An 18,806-nucleotide genomic window follows, 5' to 3' on the forward strand; every position below is an offset into this window, starting at 1 on the left:
CAGAACTACAGATTCATTAGCCATAAACCTGCAACATTATCTAATGTGGCAAGAGAGCAAGAAGAGCAAATAACAGATTTTTTCTTGTTTTATTTATTTAATGAACAGTTATCCAACACCAACTGGCACTGTGAGTAAAAAGTATATGCCCTTAAGTTAACATCAACTGCCATTAAAAAATTCAGTGAGAGAGGAAACCAAGATTCTTTTTCATTGTACTGTATATTGATTTGTGTTTCTAATATCTAAAATTGTTTCCCTCTGTATATTTAACTAATATAAGCAGGCAGAAGATAGTGTATTAGTTAGGGCTGTCACTTTGTGTTCCTCAAAGGAACCTGTGATCAAGGTACTTGCCCAAAATTGATAAAATAACTATACCTTGCAGTATAAATGAGTAAATCACTCTAAAGCTGTTATCTGTTATTAGAAATCGCATGGGACAAAGATGTCAACTAAATAAAGAGAGATTTTTAGTTGCAGGTTAATAATATTAACTTTTTCTACACTTGCAAAAACATTTTTTACATCTGATAAATACCTCCTTTAAAAAGCAAAAAAAAAAAAAAACAGCATACTTTGCATTTGATTAATGAAATATTTAAGCTCCGGCGTAATAAGGCGGGAAAACGCACTTTGTATAAGTTTTCACTACAGACACGCCCCTCTAACGTGGACGCGGATTCCTGAGAATGTGATTGGTCGAGAGCCTCGAATGGAAACACCTGCCGAACTCCTTCTTGAACACACATGACAACAGCTCCTAGGGCAATATAGGCAGCATCCCTCCTGTGTCCCGGCAAATTCTGCCCTGCTTTTTTGGCGGCAGTTACATACATGAATGATACTGTAATGCAACGATAGGATTTGAGTGTTTTAAAAAAAAAAAAAATACATACATTTATTTTTACATAATATGTTGCTCACACTCGCTGTAGCGCTCTCTGCCTTTGGGGTCATGGAGCAAGCGGTGGGTTCGGATCTCCACGACAGTCAGGGGAACCCGCAAGAAAAGATTGCGAGTCAGCAGAAAGGACGCCTTTCCCTGCAGAACTCTGGTAAGAAACCGCATACGGAACTCCACCTTGCGCTACACGGAGGGACACGGACTCGGAGGTACCCGATGAGTGGGATCCCTCACCTCGCAGACGTCGGACGTGCTGCGCAAGATTATAATAAGATACCTGTACAGTACTGTGCGCGCTTCAAACACGGATCAAGGCTACATTTGATTTAGTATATCACTTTCTATGCAACAGTCAGTGTTTTGTACAGTTATGAAGGGAAATATTTTACAGGGGGCAAATCAGAAGAGGCATTGATTCATCGACGCTACTTTTCTTCAGTACTTTACCGTGCTGTTACAGCTATAGTTTCTAGTGGGTACTGTCTACATGTGGAATACGCAAAGAATTTTGGATATATAATATCCCTTATCCGTGCCCGACAGATTTGACACTAATCATTTAGTGAATGTACTTGATTCTGTAGTCGTCACTTTATATCATGTCAGTGATGAAGTGGAAGGTGCTGCAGGTGCTGTGAGATGGGATACAGTGGGGAGGTAACGGAATAAACGTAAATTTAATGTAGACTAGAGGTCAAACAGTTTTTTTTTTGTAGAGTTTTGTCAACGTGAGGAGCACCTCACGTGGTCTAAGCGCGCGCTCCCGCACTCAGGCACCGACGACAAGGCTCGAGGCACTTCCAAAAAACTGCCCAAAAAACTGACGTTTTGCCGCGATGCCCCCGACGCACAGATGGCCGAACCGGAGCTTATTCTGAATCACTGTTATTTCTAAAACAAGTGAAGTGTATGCGTATGTGTCCCACTTTACCACCATCATCATGACGCAGTGAGTGAGTTGTGCATTAGCTGCTTGCCAGGCTTTTTTGACTTTTGAAATGATTGATTGCACCACGTCCACGGGGTTTTTTTTTCAGGTTAACTTTTTCACTCGTTATTCATCATGTATCTTTAAGATACTACTAACGTGTCCGCCGTTTTTCCTTCGTTTGTTTGCCTTTGCACCGTCTTTTCACGCAATTGTTATACGTAATGTGTGTCAAGTAGGCGGTGCAGCTGAGCTTACCTACCTAGTGCGGCAGATGGACGTTCGCACTCTGTCGCGTATTTTACGTCTTCAGTTCAGAACAGCGTCGATAAATTAACTGCTCGAGTCGAGTTCAAAAGCAGACGAATTAATGGTTCTCGATGAAGAAGCCAAAAATGTGTTTAAAAGAAAGAAAGAAAGAAAAAAAGCCCCGGAATTATGTAAGAAAGCAGTGTGTTGAGAAGCGTTCGCGGGGTGAGGCGCGAGCGCGGCGCTGCAGAAACCGCCGCGGAGCGCGAGCCCCGAGCGCGGCGCTGACGTTACTGTCCTACGCTGTTAACTGTACACACGTCGTCCGCGAGGAACCGGAAGGCGAAACCTCTTCAAAAACGCCTCACGTGCGATAGTCTTTAAGTACATTTTAGTCGAGCCAAGAAACGAGCACAAGCAGGCATAACATACATACTGAAATAAGAAAGGGAGGAAATAAAAATGTATTATGTCTCTGTTGACGACGCCGGGTCTGAAGTGACGTCAGGGACGTCAGGACAGTACAGGGGATGTCTGTCACGCGGCTACTTTCCGCGCCAATTTTCTGTGGTTGTGCAAATATCGAAGTGCATTATTGACAAAAATGCACAGGTGAAGCGTGCGTTCATACGAATAACTCAGGCATACGTTATTATTTACATAGCTGTCAACCTGTCAGGCGTTAAAGTGAAGCTGTTTTGAACGCCTATCCCGACCCTTCCTGAAAAGCTAAATTGGGTTCAATGACCTTGTACTAGATTTTTTTTTTTTTTAAGTGTGGAATGTAGTAAATAATTTAAAAATCCAACAAATAAAACACTGATGTCATTTAAAACGTGATCATGTCATAACAATTAGATTTTATCACGTACAATTATATTAACATGCAAAATAAATTGTCTTCGACACACAACAAGAATATTGGAAGTTCCTGGGGTTCCTATAATTTCTTTTCCATCTTTAGGACAGTTTTGCTAGAACCCTCTTTGGATAAGTGATTGCATTGTTCAAAATGCTCACCAGCTACTCATTTTCTGTGCTCTTTTCCACATCTTCTTTCTAGCGGAAATTCAACATTGCCTGGTGAATGCAGGGGACGTCGGCTGTGGTGTGTTTGAATGTTTTGAGAACAATTCCTGTGAAATACGTGGTCTACAGCAGATCTGCATGACATTCCTACACAATGCTGGCAAATTTGACTCACAGGTACACCCCCCAACACATATCTGTCTACAGAAAAAGGTTAAGGATCATAGGCATTTTGTTCAGGCAGATGGTTGCATTTATTCATTTACTGTATCTGACACTTTACTTCAAAGCGAATCATAATGTTAAGCTACTTACAATTATTGACCCATTCATACAGCTGGGTGACGTTACCAGAGCAATTTATGGTAAATACCTTTCTAAAGGACACTACAGCAGGAGATCAGATTCAAACCTGCAACTTTGGGGGTCCGAAGACAGCAGCTCTAACCACTATGCCACCTGCAGTCTATATATTAGGATTCACTGTACAAGCAGACTGTACATCAAAACAGTGGCATAGTTCTGTCTGCATTACAGAGAGCAAATTCATACAGTTTGGAAGAGTTCTCATCATCCATATCTTTCTTTTAATATACACACACACTGGCTGAAACCGCTTGTCCCAAGCAGGGTTGCGGCAAGCCGGAGCCTAACCCGGAAACACAGGGCATAAGGCTGGGGGTGGAGGGGACACATGCAGGATGGGGGACACCAGTCCATCACAAGGCACCCCAAGCGGGACTCAAACCCCACACCCACCAGAAAGCAGGACCCGACCTAGCCCGCTGCGCCACCACGCCCCGTCTTTTAATATAAACTTGCACTTTTTCATGTCTGAAATAAATGTGAAGTGCAGCAATATTACCATGTCTGCAATAAAATCTTTGTGAATGCTAATCAGGCCTAACTGCAGTCACTTTTTGTAGTTGGATATATATTTATAAGTGCTTATTAAATTCGTAATGCTTTCTGCACAGGGCAAGTCTTTCATCAAAGATGCGCTGAAGTGTATGGCTCATGGTTTGAGGCACAAGTTCAGCTGCATCAGTCGCAAGTGCCAGACCATCAAAGAGATGGTTTTTCAGCTGCAGCATGAGTGCTACATCAAACACAACCTCTGTGCTGCTGCCAAGGACAACGTTAATGTCATAGTGCAGATGATTCACTTCCAGGATCTGTTTCCCAAGGGGTAAGTTTCACAAAACTATCGTACATTAAACTTTTGCTGTAAGGCTTTTATTTATTTGTTCTGTATTCATGAATAGCTAATACAGTGCAATGTTCCTCTATATTGGAAACACTAGACATGAGACAGGAGCACTATGGATGGGATGCCAGATTACTTTATCTTTTATTAACATGAAGCAACACCAAGTTTCTCTGCTTCAAAATGGCTGGACGTAAAAAAAGTACATCATTACAAACTTTCTATTCATTGTGTTGTGCTTTACACATATGAGAGAGCTGTATTATTTCTGTTCATCAGGTAGCATTGGAGGGTAATTGAAGACAGTAAAGAGAGAATGTATTTAAAAGTGTTTCACCTTAAATGCTGACCATGATAAGCTACCAAAATGCATGTATCACACAAATGTATTGGTCATTTTCAGTATTCAGTTAAAAAATAGACACATGCATCTCTTTATTTTCACTTATATGTGTATAAATATATACATCATATATTATATAAGAATTTTTTTGACATTTTAGTCAAATACTGGAATAATGAGTAATTGTAATATATTGTCCTGTTGTGCTGAAAAGATTCCTCTGAACTTCATACACTTTCTGTTAGTGCATAGCACCCATACAGGTATATGACCATGTTCCTCCAGGCTGTATGTGGAGCTGGTCAACATCTTGCTAAGCTGTGGGGAGGAAGTGAGGGAGGCCATCACCCGAAGTGTGAGGCTGCAGTGTGAGCAGAACTGGGGTGCTCTCTGCAACAGCCTTAGCTTCTGTTCTCCAGGACCCCCGGAGGCTCACTTGCACCCCACCCGTGTGCCTGACTCTGAGCACCACAACAGGGGGGTTTCTTGGCACCCAGTTCCCCCGTCCCCTTCGCCAGAGGAGAAGGACAAGGCAAAGAATGGAGGTCCTACTTTACCTGTTGACATTGGCCAGGGGGCCTGGCTCTTGAGCCCAGGGGCTGCCCTTGCTGATCCAAAAAAGGCAGACTTCAGGAGGTGAAAAAAATGACTTGTCCCTCTGTCCCCAAACTTCAGACAGTCCTGTACCTGCCCATCAATAGAGAAACAACTGGCACAAACAGATGGACAGAAGCAGGAGGGGTACAAGAGCCATGTTTCTCTCTTCTGAGTCACACTGATATTCCTTACTTTACAACTAACTCTTCAGGGCTTGTGTGATGCAACACACTTTATTATTTAACCTATACCCATATTGTTTTAGTATTATTGTAATTATGGTTGTTATTTTTGTTGTTGTTATTTTACAGGGAAAAAATAGGAATATTAAGTAATTTAAGAAAGCCTAGAAGGATTATAAGTATTTAGAAAATTAGGTGGCCAAACAAAATTATACTACTATAGTAATTGGAGGATTTCCCTGTTGGTTGACTTCCCCTAAGAAAAGCCCCAGGGACAAACTGAAATATAATCACAGATGACAACAAATAAACAATTAAAAGTTAAACTCCCATAAAGTGAGACATAATAGGATAAAATGATCTCTCCTGACCTTTAATTACAGCATTCACAGCACGGTTTTTGAAAACAACCTTTATCTCAGAATTATGCGTGTTTAGTGAGCGCTTCCTGCACCTAAATGTATACCTTTTATTATTGTGTTTATGTTATCTTCAGCATTTTAACTTTCAGGATAATTGGAAATCTTTTTTCTAAAATATTTTAAAATAATATTTTAATAATTAAATATATTTTCTTGTACTTAGTTACTTAACCAGTATATAAAAGTTAAACAATGCCATTTCGTAATTATATATTCAAATACAGAAAGGCATACATTGGATTCTAAATATTGTACATTGTTATGGCTGTTTGTTTATTTTATTTTATTCTTACACCAATATTGTTAATATGACCATATTCAAACTGTAAAGGATTGATTTACATTACTAGCACATACAGTGTAGTACATTGATTTCTGCTTTTCATAATAAGCTTGTTGCTAAAAAGAATCTAAATCGCCGCTTCTCAAAGATGGAGAAAGAAGCTTTGGTACAGAATAGCCAAGCATGCCTCATTTTTATTTATTCTTATCGTAGTCAACATAATCCAGACCCTCTGTGGTGCATTTTATATGTGTACACATTCCATATTAGTTTATCTGAATTTATAAAAGTGTACCAGGAAATCAGTGGTAAGCTATGATGTGTAGTTATACAGTATGAACTATTATAATGAGGCTCAGAGTCTCAGATTTATTTAAAAAGATTCTCACCTCACATACAAATAGCTGCATTTCAGCAAATTTAAAGCTGCGTTGATCAAACGGGTTTACTAGTACCAGTCTTTGTGTACACTGTATTGCCTATTTTCTTTTTGGCGAACGGAGATTTGTCAGAAGATGAATGAAACTGAGAATGTGTTGATGAAACTGCATTGTGTTTACCTTGCAGGCCGTTTTCTTCCTTGCATACAATCCCTGGCACTTCTAAGCAAGGAGCCAGCATTTTTGGGAGCCCAGCCCTACCTCATCTTCCCAAAAACAGGCCTCAAGGGAATCATATGATAAAATATACACTTCACCACCAGTCTGAGCTGGATTAGATCAAATTATGTTGTGCACTCTGGAACTGGAACAGATCCAGAAGGACTGACTTCATGAAGCCTATTGTTGAAAATATTATATTTACCAAGACCATTCCCTGAATTCCACTGGTTGCTTGCCATTCACAGTTTTCAGAGAGAAAGGAACTGAGTGAGAGAGGGAGTTGGTTGGGGCGGCCTAAGACACTCTTATGCCCAGACCTGTTGTGGACCGTCCTTTTGCTCACAGCCATAAATTCCACATCCCCTGGCTTGCACGTGTCCTGACATACAGCTGCTCATTATATTAATCCGTTAAGCTCATCCAGGATGGACAAAGATGTAACTGTCACCACAAATGCAGTAAACAATGCGCTTCTGCTTCTTCTGTTTCTTCACAGGTAAATTAACACCTCAGGCAGTTGTTCCAGTGTGATACTCTTCAAATTTGCATGTATTTACTGGGCAGGTACATCAAGTGCACAATCATGCTTGGCAATCATGAATGTGAACCTATACTCGCAGTCAGTAAAACATGGAGAACACGGCAGGGTGCAAGGAGTGACCTCAGTTCAAGTGCTTAGATTATCATTGTTTTGAAAAAATTTTTTTATTCGGGTGTTTTCTATGTGAAGATCCAGTATTATTGAAGGCTTCTGTGTTTGTTGACATGTAAATATGTATTTTGTAGTTTAATTTATTATACATTATTTTAAAAAGGCATTACATTTGCATTGTGGCCTTTATATCCGATCAACTTGCCCGTTCACAAGTGTTGTCGTGAAAGTCAAATATTTTATGCAAATGTTTGATTTTCTGACAGCTGTTTTTACTTCGTACTATGATTTGTCATCTTAAGCATGTAATCAGATACTCGTATTCCTAAGTGACCTAATGTGGAATAAATGTTTTAATAAAAGCATTACTCAGTATTCATAAGAGTCCTTCATTAATTTAAAAAGAGTGAACTAAGGCTAGATCGGCCATGAATTCTGACAGATAGACATGAGAGAGGTCTACATGCTGAGGCGCTTCACTTTGCCCAAGTTTTCATCCACTGAAGTTCAAACCCGTGTCTGAAGTAACGCTTTTTGCTGTAAAGAAAAATTTGTCAAGCTATACTATTTTTCATGGTTCAAAAGATGCCAATTTCCTCTCGCAACCCAAGCTAAAGGTTGAAGGTTTGAATCCCACCTCCAGCTGTAGTACCCTTGAGCAAGATACATACCACATGGGTGCTGTGATGGCTGAGTGGTTAAGGTGTTGGACTTGAAATCTGATGGGGTCTCCCTGTGCAGGTTTAAACCCTGCTCACAGCAAAATCCTCTTTACTTTCCCCAGTTTGTATACAGAGGGAACAGATCCACAAAGGATGCCATCAGCACAACAATACACACTGCCCTCACCCATCTGGAGAACAAGGACAGCATGTTCAAATGCTGTTCATTGCTTACAACTCAGCATTCAACACAGTGATACCTTCAAAGCTCATCAACAAGCTTCACAATCTTGGTGTGCCACCCACCCTCTGCAATTGGATTCTGGACTTTCTAATGGGCACACCCCAGTCTGTTTGAATTGGGAACCACACATCCAGGTCAATAACCATAAACACAGGAACTCTGCAGGGCTGTGTGCTGAGCCCCATACTCTATGCACTCTTCACTCATGATTGTGTGGCCTCCTAGAACAACATCATCAAATTTGCTGATGACATGACGGTCATTGGACTGATAATGGGAGGCGATGAGTTGGCATACAGGAGGGAAGTGGTGCCATGACAACAATCTCTTGCTCAATGTCAACAAAACAAAGGAGTTGATAATAGATCCACGGAGCACATTGGTGAGAGGGTGAGCAGCTTCAGATTCCTGGGTGTTCATATTACTGAAGATCTCACCTGGTCTCACAACACATCTGGTCAAGAAATCACGTCAGCATCTGCATTTCTTGAGAAGGCTGAGGAAATTTGGCATGCCAAGCCGAATCCTCAGAAGCTCCTATAGGTGTGCAATCGAGAGCGTCCTCACCAGCTCTATCACGATGTGGTTTGGAAGCTGCAGAGTACAGGATCGTAAGGCGCTACAGCGAGTGTCGAAAGCCGCTCGAACCATCACTGGAACGTCCTTACCATCGCTAGAGAGCCTATACCAGCCTATACCAGGCCAGAACCATTAGGAGAGCCACTAACATCATCAAGGACAACAGTCATCCCCAGTGTAGCCTTTTCACACCCTTACCATCAAGCAGACACTACAGGAGTGTTGGAGCCAGAACCTCAAGGCTGAAAAACAGTTTTTACCCACAGGCCATCAGGCTTGTGAACGACACCCATCCACTGCCTCTCCACCCATCACAGCAGACACAGATTACCCTCTGAGCCTGAGATGTGTCAACTACCCCCGATCCCTCCTACACACCCACAACGCCAATGACATCAGAGACCACAGACTACCTCCGAATACCTTGCGCACACAAATACACACCCCCCTTTCAACTGCGAATAGACCCAATCTACCTCTGCAGGACTTTGCACACGTACGACTTCCATGTTTACATTGCGCACTGCACACTTTATACATGCACATAACTTTGTTCCTTGGATTTTTTTGCACTTATAGTAATTTTTGTAAATTTGTGATTTATGCCTTGTGTTTTTCTTTCCTCATGTCCTTACAGTTTATGTCATAGGCTGCTGAGAGGATTCACAGAGTAAGAATTTCATTGTATGGTGCAGCGAACTGTTTACTGTACACATGACAATAAACTCTTGAATCTTGAATCTTGAATAAATTGCTCCAGTAAAGATTCCCAGGTCCATGAATGGGTGAATAATTGTAAGGTGCTTTGGAGAAAAGTGTCACATAAGTAATCAATGACTATTTTTACTTTCAAAGGTGTCATGAAACATCCTGCTTGAGTAGAAAGCAGCTGGGCCTAGAAGTAAGAGTTGAAAACTGTTCTGCTGTCAAATTTCCTTCTTATTGAGCATCTAAACTCTGATGCATGTCGCCCTCTAATGGAAAGTTCATCAATAAAACAGGAGCACATGTCCAACCCTAACCTGAAAACTCCATCACTAAACCCACTTTTTTACAGGAATTAAGTCCAAACTAAATTTCATTAGTTCATATTCATATTCATGTTCATCCTTCTTCATTTTTTTCAGTATGAATTTTAGCACCACTGTTCACTGCACAAAAATACTTAATGTTTACAGTAATATAAAATATGGAAGTGGTTCAGATGATGATGATGATGATGAAGAGACACTATTCATCAGGGATGGGTAATAAGTTACTTTTATTCCATTACTTGTACCTAAGGACATTTCTGGAGAAAATATACTTTGAAAAACTGTTTTGACAGTAAAAATTACTTTCCTTTACATGAGTACATCTGTAAAGAATAAATTATTTCCACTCCATTGAATCTTATAATATTTAATTTTTTAGCTTTTTCTTCTTGAAACTAATTGCTTTTGCTCTGAACCAACAGCAACACTTTCTCACTGTCGTCTGACTTCTTGTGTGAACCGGCTGCTATCGTCTGTTAGTCAAAGTTTTCCATTAGGCTGATTTTTGAGAAGCTGCCTGGCAGCTTGAAGCAGAGGGAAAACACATGGCCTCAAATTCAGTGTATGTTTATAAAAGATGTATGTCATTTGTCTGCCACTTCACTGATGCCTTCAGTCAAAGTGATTTACAGCTGTTTACCCATATTTTCACTTGAGCAGTTCAGGGTAAGTTTCCTGCTCAAGGCCATAAAGCAGTAGCATACATGGGATTTGAACCAACAATCTTTAGGTTGCAAGTCACACAAATGTCTACAACCACTTGTCCCAAGCAGGATCGTGGCAACTCAGAACCTAACCCAGCAACACAGCTGAAGGGGGAGAGGGACACACGCCGGACAGGACACCAGTCCACCACAAGGCACCCCAAGCAGGACTCGAACCCCAGACCCACCACAGAGCAGGCCCCAGCCAAACCTGCTGTGCCACCACACCCTCAGGTTACAAGCTCTTATATCTAAATGCTACATTTCCTGCTGTCACAAAGGCTTTTCATGTCTATCTATCTATCTATCTATCTATCTAAAGACAGATCTTCCTGAAGATGGGAACCTAATACAACGTCTATCTATCTATCTATCTATCTATCTAAAGACAGATCTTCCTGAAGGTGGGAACCTAATACAACGTCTATCTATCTATCTATCTATCTATCTAAAGACAGATCTTCCTGAAGATGGGTACCTAATACAACGTCTATCTATCTATCTATCTATCTATCTAAAGACAGATCTTCCTGAAGATGGGAACCTAATACAACGTCTATCTATCTATCTATCTATCTATCTATCTATCTATCTATCTATCTATCTAAAGACAGATCTTCCTGAAGATGGGTACCTAATACAACGTCTATCTATCTATCTATCTATCTATCTATCTAAAGACAGATCTTCCTGAAGATGGGAACCTAATACAACGTCTATCTATCTATCTATCTATCTATCTATCTAAAGACAGATCTTCCTGAAGATGGGTACCTAATACAACGTCTATCTATCTATCTATCTATCTATCTAAAGACAGATCTTCCTGAAGGTGGGAACCTAATACAACGTCTATCTATCTATCTATCTATCTATCTATCTATCTATCTATCTATCTAAAGACAGATCTTCCTGAAGGTGGGAACCTAATACAACGTCTATCTATCTATCTATCTATCTATCTATCTAAAGACAGATCTTCCTGAAGGTGGGAACCTAATACAACGTCTATCTATCTATCTATCTATCTATCTATCTAAAGACAGATCTTCCTGAAGATGGGTACCTAATACAACGTCTATCTATCTATCTATCTATCTATCTAAAGACAGATCTTCCTGAAGATGGGAACCTAATACAACGTCTATCTATCTATCTATCTATCTATCTATCTATCTATCTAAAGACAGATCTTCCTGAAGATGGGTACCTAATACAACGTCTATCTATCTATCTATCTATCTATCTATCTAAAGACAGATCTTCCTGAAGGTGGGAACCTAATACAACGTCTCATCAGCATAGTAAAACTATAGTTAATATTCCTCTGTGCAATGAGACCAGTGAGAGTTTAGTTGTAACCCATCAGCTACATTAAAGCTGAGTTTTGTGTTGCCTTAACTGACAACCTAGTTTATAATGGGCAGGAGAAGTGAACTCTGAGGAAAAAGTGACTTTAAATATGTTTACTAAGTTCAGAATATGTATGTGAAATTTCATTGAAATTACGAGTTAAGAAAGACAATTTTAAAAATAAGTTATTCAGTTCTAATACGTGTACGAATATGCTAAGAGAAGTGGCATTTTGAATGTTTCTAATATTTAATGGTAAGAAAAATCTTAGAAAGTAGCTCATTTATTTAAATGCTCTCAGATTGTTATTGGTTTGGATTACTTTACTTTGCTTATAAATTCCCTAATTTTACAGCAATTTTTCCACTTTTACCCCATTGGCACTTATGTCACATGTTAATTGTGAACTTGTGGTTGTATTTACAGACAAACTGAGTTTTGAACACATTTACAGTCCCAAACGCATTTGTAAGTTAAAGACCCGGTGTGTTTTTAAAACAGTTAAGAATGGCTTGTATACAAATCACAACTCCCGCAAAAATGTATATAAAATGGTATTTGTACAGCATGGGTTGAAACGCTGTTTTTAAAACTGCAGGGTTTGAACTTCATGTAGAACGTAGGATCAATTCCTTTGGCACAGAAAGTCAAATGCTAAAAAAACAGCGAGGGCCAGAACTAAATGAGAAAAAGTTGAAAATGCAGGGATAAAAGTAGGTACCCCCCAGGAAGTTCAAAACACACTCCCATTTAAATTCTTTTGCTTGTTTTTTTTTTTCCTACAGCAGTGACTTTTAGGGGAATGTCCTTTCTTAAAAATATACAAAACACACAGGAAAATAAGCCATTTGTTAGTAAGTTCTTTACAGCTGTACTTTGTGATTAAAATTTACCGTCCCCGTCTGCGCCTGAAGCAATGTAGTCGACTGGGAGACGATATGCAAATACCCTGGTTTAAATACCTCAATTTCTTTATTTTAGGGTGATTTCAAGGGTATTGTCAGAAAGAACTGAAACAAAAACTGTAACGAACATGCACCAAGTGCAGAGTGTCCCCTTCTTCACGCCCGTGCTTCCTGGATAGGCTCCAGCCTACCAAGACCCTGAACTGAACAGGCGGCCTTTCAATCCCAGTTTGTGATGGGAACAGTTGCCACTGACCCGAAACACAAATTTAATTAACCTTTAAATAATTTTAGGAAACACGAACGTCGGTGGACGACTGAAACGGACAAGAGCATCTGGTTTAATCATTTTTACTGTTGACATATAGATAATAAAAAACGAATAATTCAAAATCAGAATGACAATATTGCTTCTAATGTTTATTTTTGAATATTAAAATCAAAAACAGAACTAGACTATTAGAGTTACAAGCAACTGTGGTACCAACTCCTGGCTGATACAATGCTGTGAAGTAATAACAATGGTAATAAAAACGAAAATAAAAACAAGAGGCACAATTACACAAGCAATACATTTTTGAGATTAAAACTAAGTCTATATCTCATCAGAACACATAAAAATCTTATAATCCACTAATTTTTCTCCAACGGTTGTGCCTCGGAAACAAACAAAAAGTGAACATCAAAAGTATAAACCCAGCACAACAATTAAACAACATAAATATAACAAGTTTAGATATTGTTTCGAACAGGCATATATGTGAACTACAGTTATTAACATGACTATTAGGATCAAGTTACTGGTATTTTCAGCAGGATACACTTCTGCAGGTTAGCTTAAATGCCACCAAGATATTTATTATAGCACTTAGCAATGAAATACAGCCTTCCTACTGTGACACAACATTACATTTGGGGAGAACACACACATTACTAGCTACCTAAGGACCCATGCTAGTTCCAAAGTAGTGTACCATACAACATCAGAAGCATTTTAACAAGTGTATGAACTGTGTTGCTTCTTTAAAGGACAAGACTTTGCATGTTAACTGTTGTATGGATTTTTTTGTAATTTTTTTTTTAATTTTATTTATTATTTTTTTTTTTTAACATTTTGTAGTTTTAAAGCATATTCAAAACCACAAACATTCAAATTATGTCTTATTTGCAAAAATTTAATTTAGCTTTCGAGTTGGGTATTTTGGCTTTATCTCACGTTTTGGAAGGAAGTGTAATTCATTGCAGTGTGAAGATGTGATTGTGGTACTTGGAAAAAAAGAGATTTATTGGCATCGATTTTGTTATTGGTTGTCCTTGCAAGGTCTGCCCACGTCAGGTACAAGAGTAGGCATCAGAAAGTGTAGAGCTGAGTAGAGGAACCGGTGGCCAAGAGCCGTGGAGACCCTGATCGACCTCTCGCATTTCTGAAGTAAGTCACACGCTAAGCTATTATTAGACCAGAAAAATCAATTCAATTGGTTTGCCCATTACTCAAGGCAGGGCCTTGGCACTGACATCGCAGCAGCGTGACGAGATTCCAAAGCGGGGACCGTCGCGCCAGCCGTCGCCGAAGCTGCTCAAGAAAAGGGGCGGTGGAAAGCGGCTCGAACCTTTGTTTGTATCTGGTTGATTGCGCTCACTAGGTATCCCGCTTACCTAGCAGCTGCACTGCTAAGGGAAACTACCATACTTCAGAAAATGCTTCGAAGAAGATTCAGGGAAGTGGAATTCCGTGGCCATTCTCAGTTTTTTTTTTTTTTCGGTACCTGCAGAGCGTTATCTGCTGCGTGAACCTGCTCACGGAGCCTTCAGATATATACCCCTCCACCCTTTCAGGTATGGAAGTACAGAAAGCCTGTTGTTTTTCCGACTCATTGTCCTATTTCCAGAGCTGTCAATTCACCAGGTTGACAATGCAAACCCTTTGTTGTGTCATTTTCAGTTTGAAACCTTGTTTGTTCATTGACGAACAACTGCTGAAGGCCATTTGCTTTTGTGTGTGAGGCTGCTGAACTGAGGCATTGGCAGAACAGCAAAAAACTTGAAACCAAGAGGCACATTCAACTTCTACATCTGTGAGGGGACACAGTGTTAGAGGTTTGACATTGTCCTTGCAAACAGATACACTTTTGCCACATAAAATCACAAAACACCCCGAATTCTTACTGCTTACTGTATTAAACATGAACACATCTTTATTTTGTTGTTGAAAAGCAACTGTCTGGTTTTGTCATGTCATTTGTAATCAAAAAGAGGAAAAACATTCAAATGGAAAGAAAAAATGGAAATGTATGGCAAGACAGAGGTAAAGACTAAAAAGGCAAACATTTGTCAGCATTTACTTGTGCAATAACAGAATAGATCATAAATACAAAATAGCTTTACAGAGGAAAAATAAGTTAAACTGGAGATCTTACAGACATATTTACTGACAATTTGAAGTGAAACATGATTGCCGCACTCTTTGGATAGTCTCTCCCAATGTTATAATAAACATATCTTTGTATTTTAGCATTTTTAATTTTTTTTATTTTTATTTTTTTATTAACCACTGAAGGAAGACTACATTCAACTTCGGCCTCAACAAGTCATCTGAGAGACCAAAAAACAGCGATCATAAAGTTGGAACACTTTTGAACATCAGAAAAACAAAAGTATATAAATAAAATTTTTAAAACAAAACGGGGGTTTGGCATGACGGGCTCAAATCATATTAAATTTGGAACTATAAAAATGTAGAATTTTGAAGAATAGATCAAGTTCAAATACTCATTTCTTTAAGGCAACTGATTGAGCAGGCATTGTATTAAAAATAGGTTAAATCTTGTGAAATCAAGTGCAATGTGGGTACGTCCTGGGTTTTTTTTTCTCTTTTTTTTTTTTTGGAAATGTCTGTTTTTGTTTTTTTTTTTTTTTAGACAAAGAATGGGAAAAAAATAAATAAAATCAAGCGCATATGAACTCATATGCGCGACATCCAAATTGAAAAACAATTTACATTACAAACAATGCTTATCATCCTTAATGATACAAACATGTTTACAACACAGGGTGAAGTTACCTTCATTCCTCAGTAATAATTGGACCATACCACCACATACATCAACTAGATCTGCATGCACACAGGGTCATGCCAAATGCATTGCTAGAATTCCATGGTTGGTCTATGAGAAGAAGTTTTCTAATTGAATCATTCCTACCAAAACAAAGGCTGGATGTGCTGTACAATTAGTGGATATGAACATGTGCAGGCAAAACGGGCGACCGGGGATTTTGCAAGTTAAAATGTACATATGAACGATTCAGCACTCTGCTAAAACGTAACGGTACGTATGTGTCAAGGAACCCGCTGAAGTCAACCCTGTTCGTGTGTGTATACATTAAAACATCCGTTCCTTTGTCTGTCAAAGCATCTCACCAAGTGGCAGAGTCTATAGTCAACACCTGTACACTGATGTCCAAAAAATAAACTGCAGTATCGGACCGCTCATAAAAGCTTTAAAGAAGTTTACGTAGCAACATTAGCATGGAGTTCCTGCAAAGAAATACTCGTCGAATGCATTTGGACACCCCGCACATCTCAGTGACCACATGAGTTGGATGGATCGACCACAACAACATCCATAGGACTAGAAATGTTGTCTATTATATGTATATCCAGGTAAAAGTCCCTGCTTCTAGACATGGGAAGCTGAATTATAAGCAACGTAGTCTTACTCTAGAGAGTAAATCTGCATAGTGCACAATCAACAGCATTATTATCATGTACAGTTCAAACTATGTACTGTTAGCATGCCAAAAATTATATTAAAAAAAATAAACCAAAGACATATACTCTTATCTTTTTTAAAAATACATTTTATCTGGAAACTAAATATGTACTTTATGCTCATATTCATGTTTTTTTTTCTCCATTAAGGTCAATAAAGTAAGCAGAAAGAATATTTACTGGCATTAAATTGCAACCGGTTCTGTTTAAAATGCCACAGAGTCCCCTGGTTAGAATGTAAAGCTGCACAGCTTGCGTTCATCATGTTAAATGCGAAAACCTGCAAAAACACTTTGCCAGTGCTGTAACTTAGTATCAACCCCACAAAACATCCAATGAAACATACGGTGAGATATACAGTATGTTTACACAATACCAAACAACCATTCTTCCAAGATACACTCAATGCGGTTACCACTGTTGTTTTCCAATCTAAAGTGTGTTAGCTATTGACGACAGTGCTTTGAAAGCCACGATATGTTGCCATAGCAACTGGTTTACACCAAAGTTTGGCCTTCTTTGATGACTGCATGGACGGTGAGAAAGGCAAAGGGCCTCTGTTGATTTCCCCACTGGTAACAATTAACATACAGTACAGAGATATAGTTTTTCTGAACTTTTCACGAGACAAGAGCTTTTGTCAAAATCTCTGGACACCATTTGGTCCCAACTAAGTACAATTAATTTCAAAAAGTAAATAGATAGCAACATTATCTGGAGACGTCCAGAAGAGACGCGTCTACTCTGTACATCAACCTGAAGAAAAACCCAAAGCAGAATCCTGTTTCCATAGGAAATCTCTACTGCAGGCAGAAGATTCATGACAGAGTCATCAGAACATGAGAACCTTCTAATCAAAAGGTTGGCTGCCTTCTATTCTATAGACTTCATTGTCTCCCTGTCCTCTTCTGGTCGTTGAAGTCAAGCTCTCACTGCAGCATTCTGTCTAGCTTGGTTTAGCAGCAAATGGAAGAAATATACAAAAATGCTATTTTTTTTTTCTCTTTTTTTTTTCGTTTTTACACAAAGTGCTTTCTTTTTATCTTACATGTATTATTGAGCTTTCTATATACACTTCTACACAGCATTTAAAGGGAACTCAGCTTACCATGTTTTTATTTACAAAATAAATTTCTGGAACAACAACGAATGGTAATACATACGATCTCCACTACACTATTAAAAAATATAATGTCGACAAGAATAACAGAAGTAACAAAAATATTCTGTACGGTTAAATATTATACTAGTTTCTGAAATAGCATTCTGTCTCCCTTTCGAATATTGAATTAACTGAAGAAAAAAAGTAGGATTCATATTTACTCAAGCTTCAAGGCCAGTGGAATTCGATCTTTCTCCTTCTGTACACTCATGCCTGGTTACAATAGACCGAGCATACCTATAGCACACCTAGAACTTTTCAAAGTGAAGGAAAATATAGCAGCAAGAAAACATGCCGAAAGAGAAATTCCATTCAGCTAGGCTTCTGTTCAGATTGCTCTGGTACAAGACTGTCCACAACACTTATGGCTTAGGCACTCAATTCAGCCTTCTATGCTGCGCACATCATTCTTGGAAACCAAGATTTATTTATTTATTTAAAAAAAAAAAAAAAAAAAAAAGATAAAGAAACATTTTGTTTTGTAACAATTTTCATATTGGGCTATTTAGTACATTATTGAGAATTTGAAAAGACCTGAGATTTGTTTTTATGAGAGGATATCACCTCCGTGACTGGATGTCAGTCCTTTGAGGTCGGTCAAATTGAATCCAATTGTACTGAATCTATAAGACACTAGTGCTTACACGGTAATTTAATGGTCACGATCAATGCATAATGGTTTCAATTTTTATAAAAGTAATTTCTGCAGAATGTCCTCTAAAGCCACACAAAACGAAACTGTTAAAGCCAAAATATAGGGGTCAATGAAAGTTCATTTGAATGAATAAAAAAAAAAAAAAACAAAATGAATATTACAGTTTTGTGAAAGAAGTAATTACTAAAAAAAAAAATAAATAGAAGTTTAACTTTTCCTGCCAATTGTGTTTATTTGGAAAAATTTATCTTGAACTATGTATCAGAAAGTGCTGTCTGCAATATTCAGAATTATCTTGTACTTGGAAGGGCAAAACAACCTAATATCATGACACTTTC

At 38.8% G+C, this 18,806-nt stretch overlaps 1 protein-coding gene and 1 non-coding gene across 2 annotated transcripts; both read left to right on the forward strand.

The window, feature by feature from the left end:
- Nucleotides 1-708: 708 nt before the first annotated feature.
- Nucleotides 709-5,890, forward strand: stc2b (stanniocalcin 2b). The gene is made up of 4 exons (XM_018752019.2): nt 709-1,058; nt 3,148-3,290; nt 4,091-4,302; nt 4,949-5,890. The coding sequence occupies exons 1-4, from the start codon at nt 917-919 to the stop codon at nt 5,301-5,303; spliced, it is 852 nt and encodes a 283-aa protein (XP_018607535.1). The 5' UTR covers nt 709-916; the 3' UTR covers nt 5,304-5,890.
- A 2,191-nt stretch (nt 5,891-8,081) lies between these two features.
- trnas-uga (transfer RNA serine (anticodon UGA)) lies at nt 8,082-8,163 on the forward strand. The gene has a single exon. It is a non-coding gene; the product is annotated as a tRNA-Ser (tRNA).
- The last annotated feature ends 10,643 nt before the right edge of the window (nt 8,164-18,806 follow it).

Source organism: Scleropages formosus, chromosome 4 (genome assembly GCF_900964775.1).
Source record: "Scleropages formosus chromosome 4, fSclFor1.1, whole genome shotgun sequence".
Classification (NCBI taxonomy): Eukaryota; Metazoa; Chordata; class Actinopteri; order Osteoglossiformes; family Osteoglossidae; genus Scleropages; species Scleropages formosus.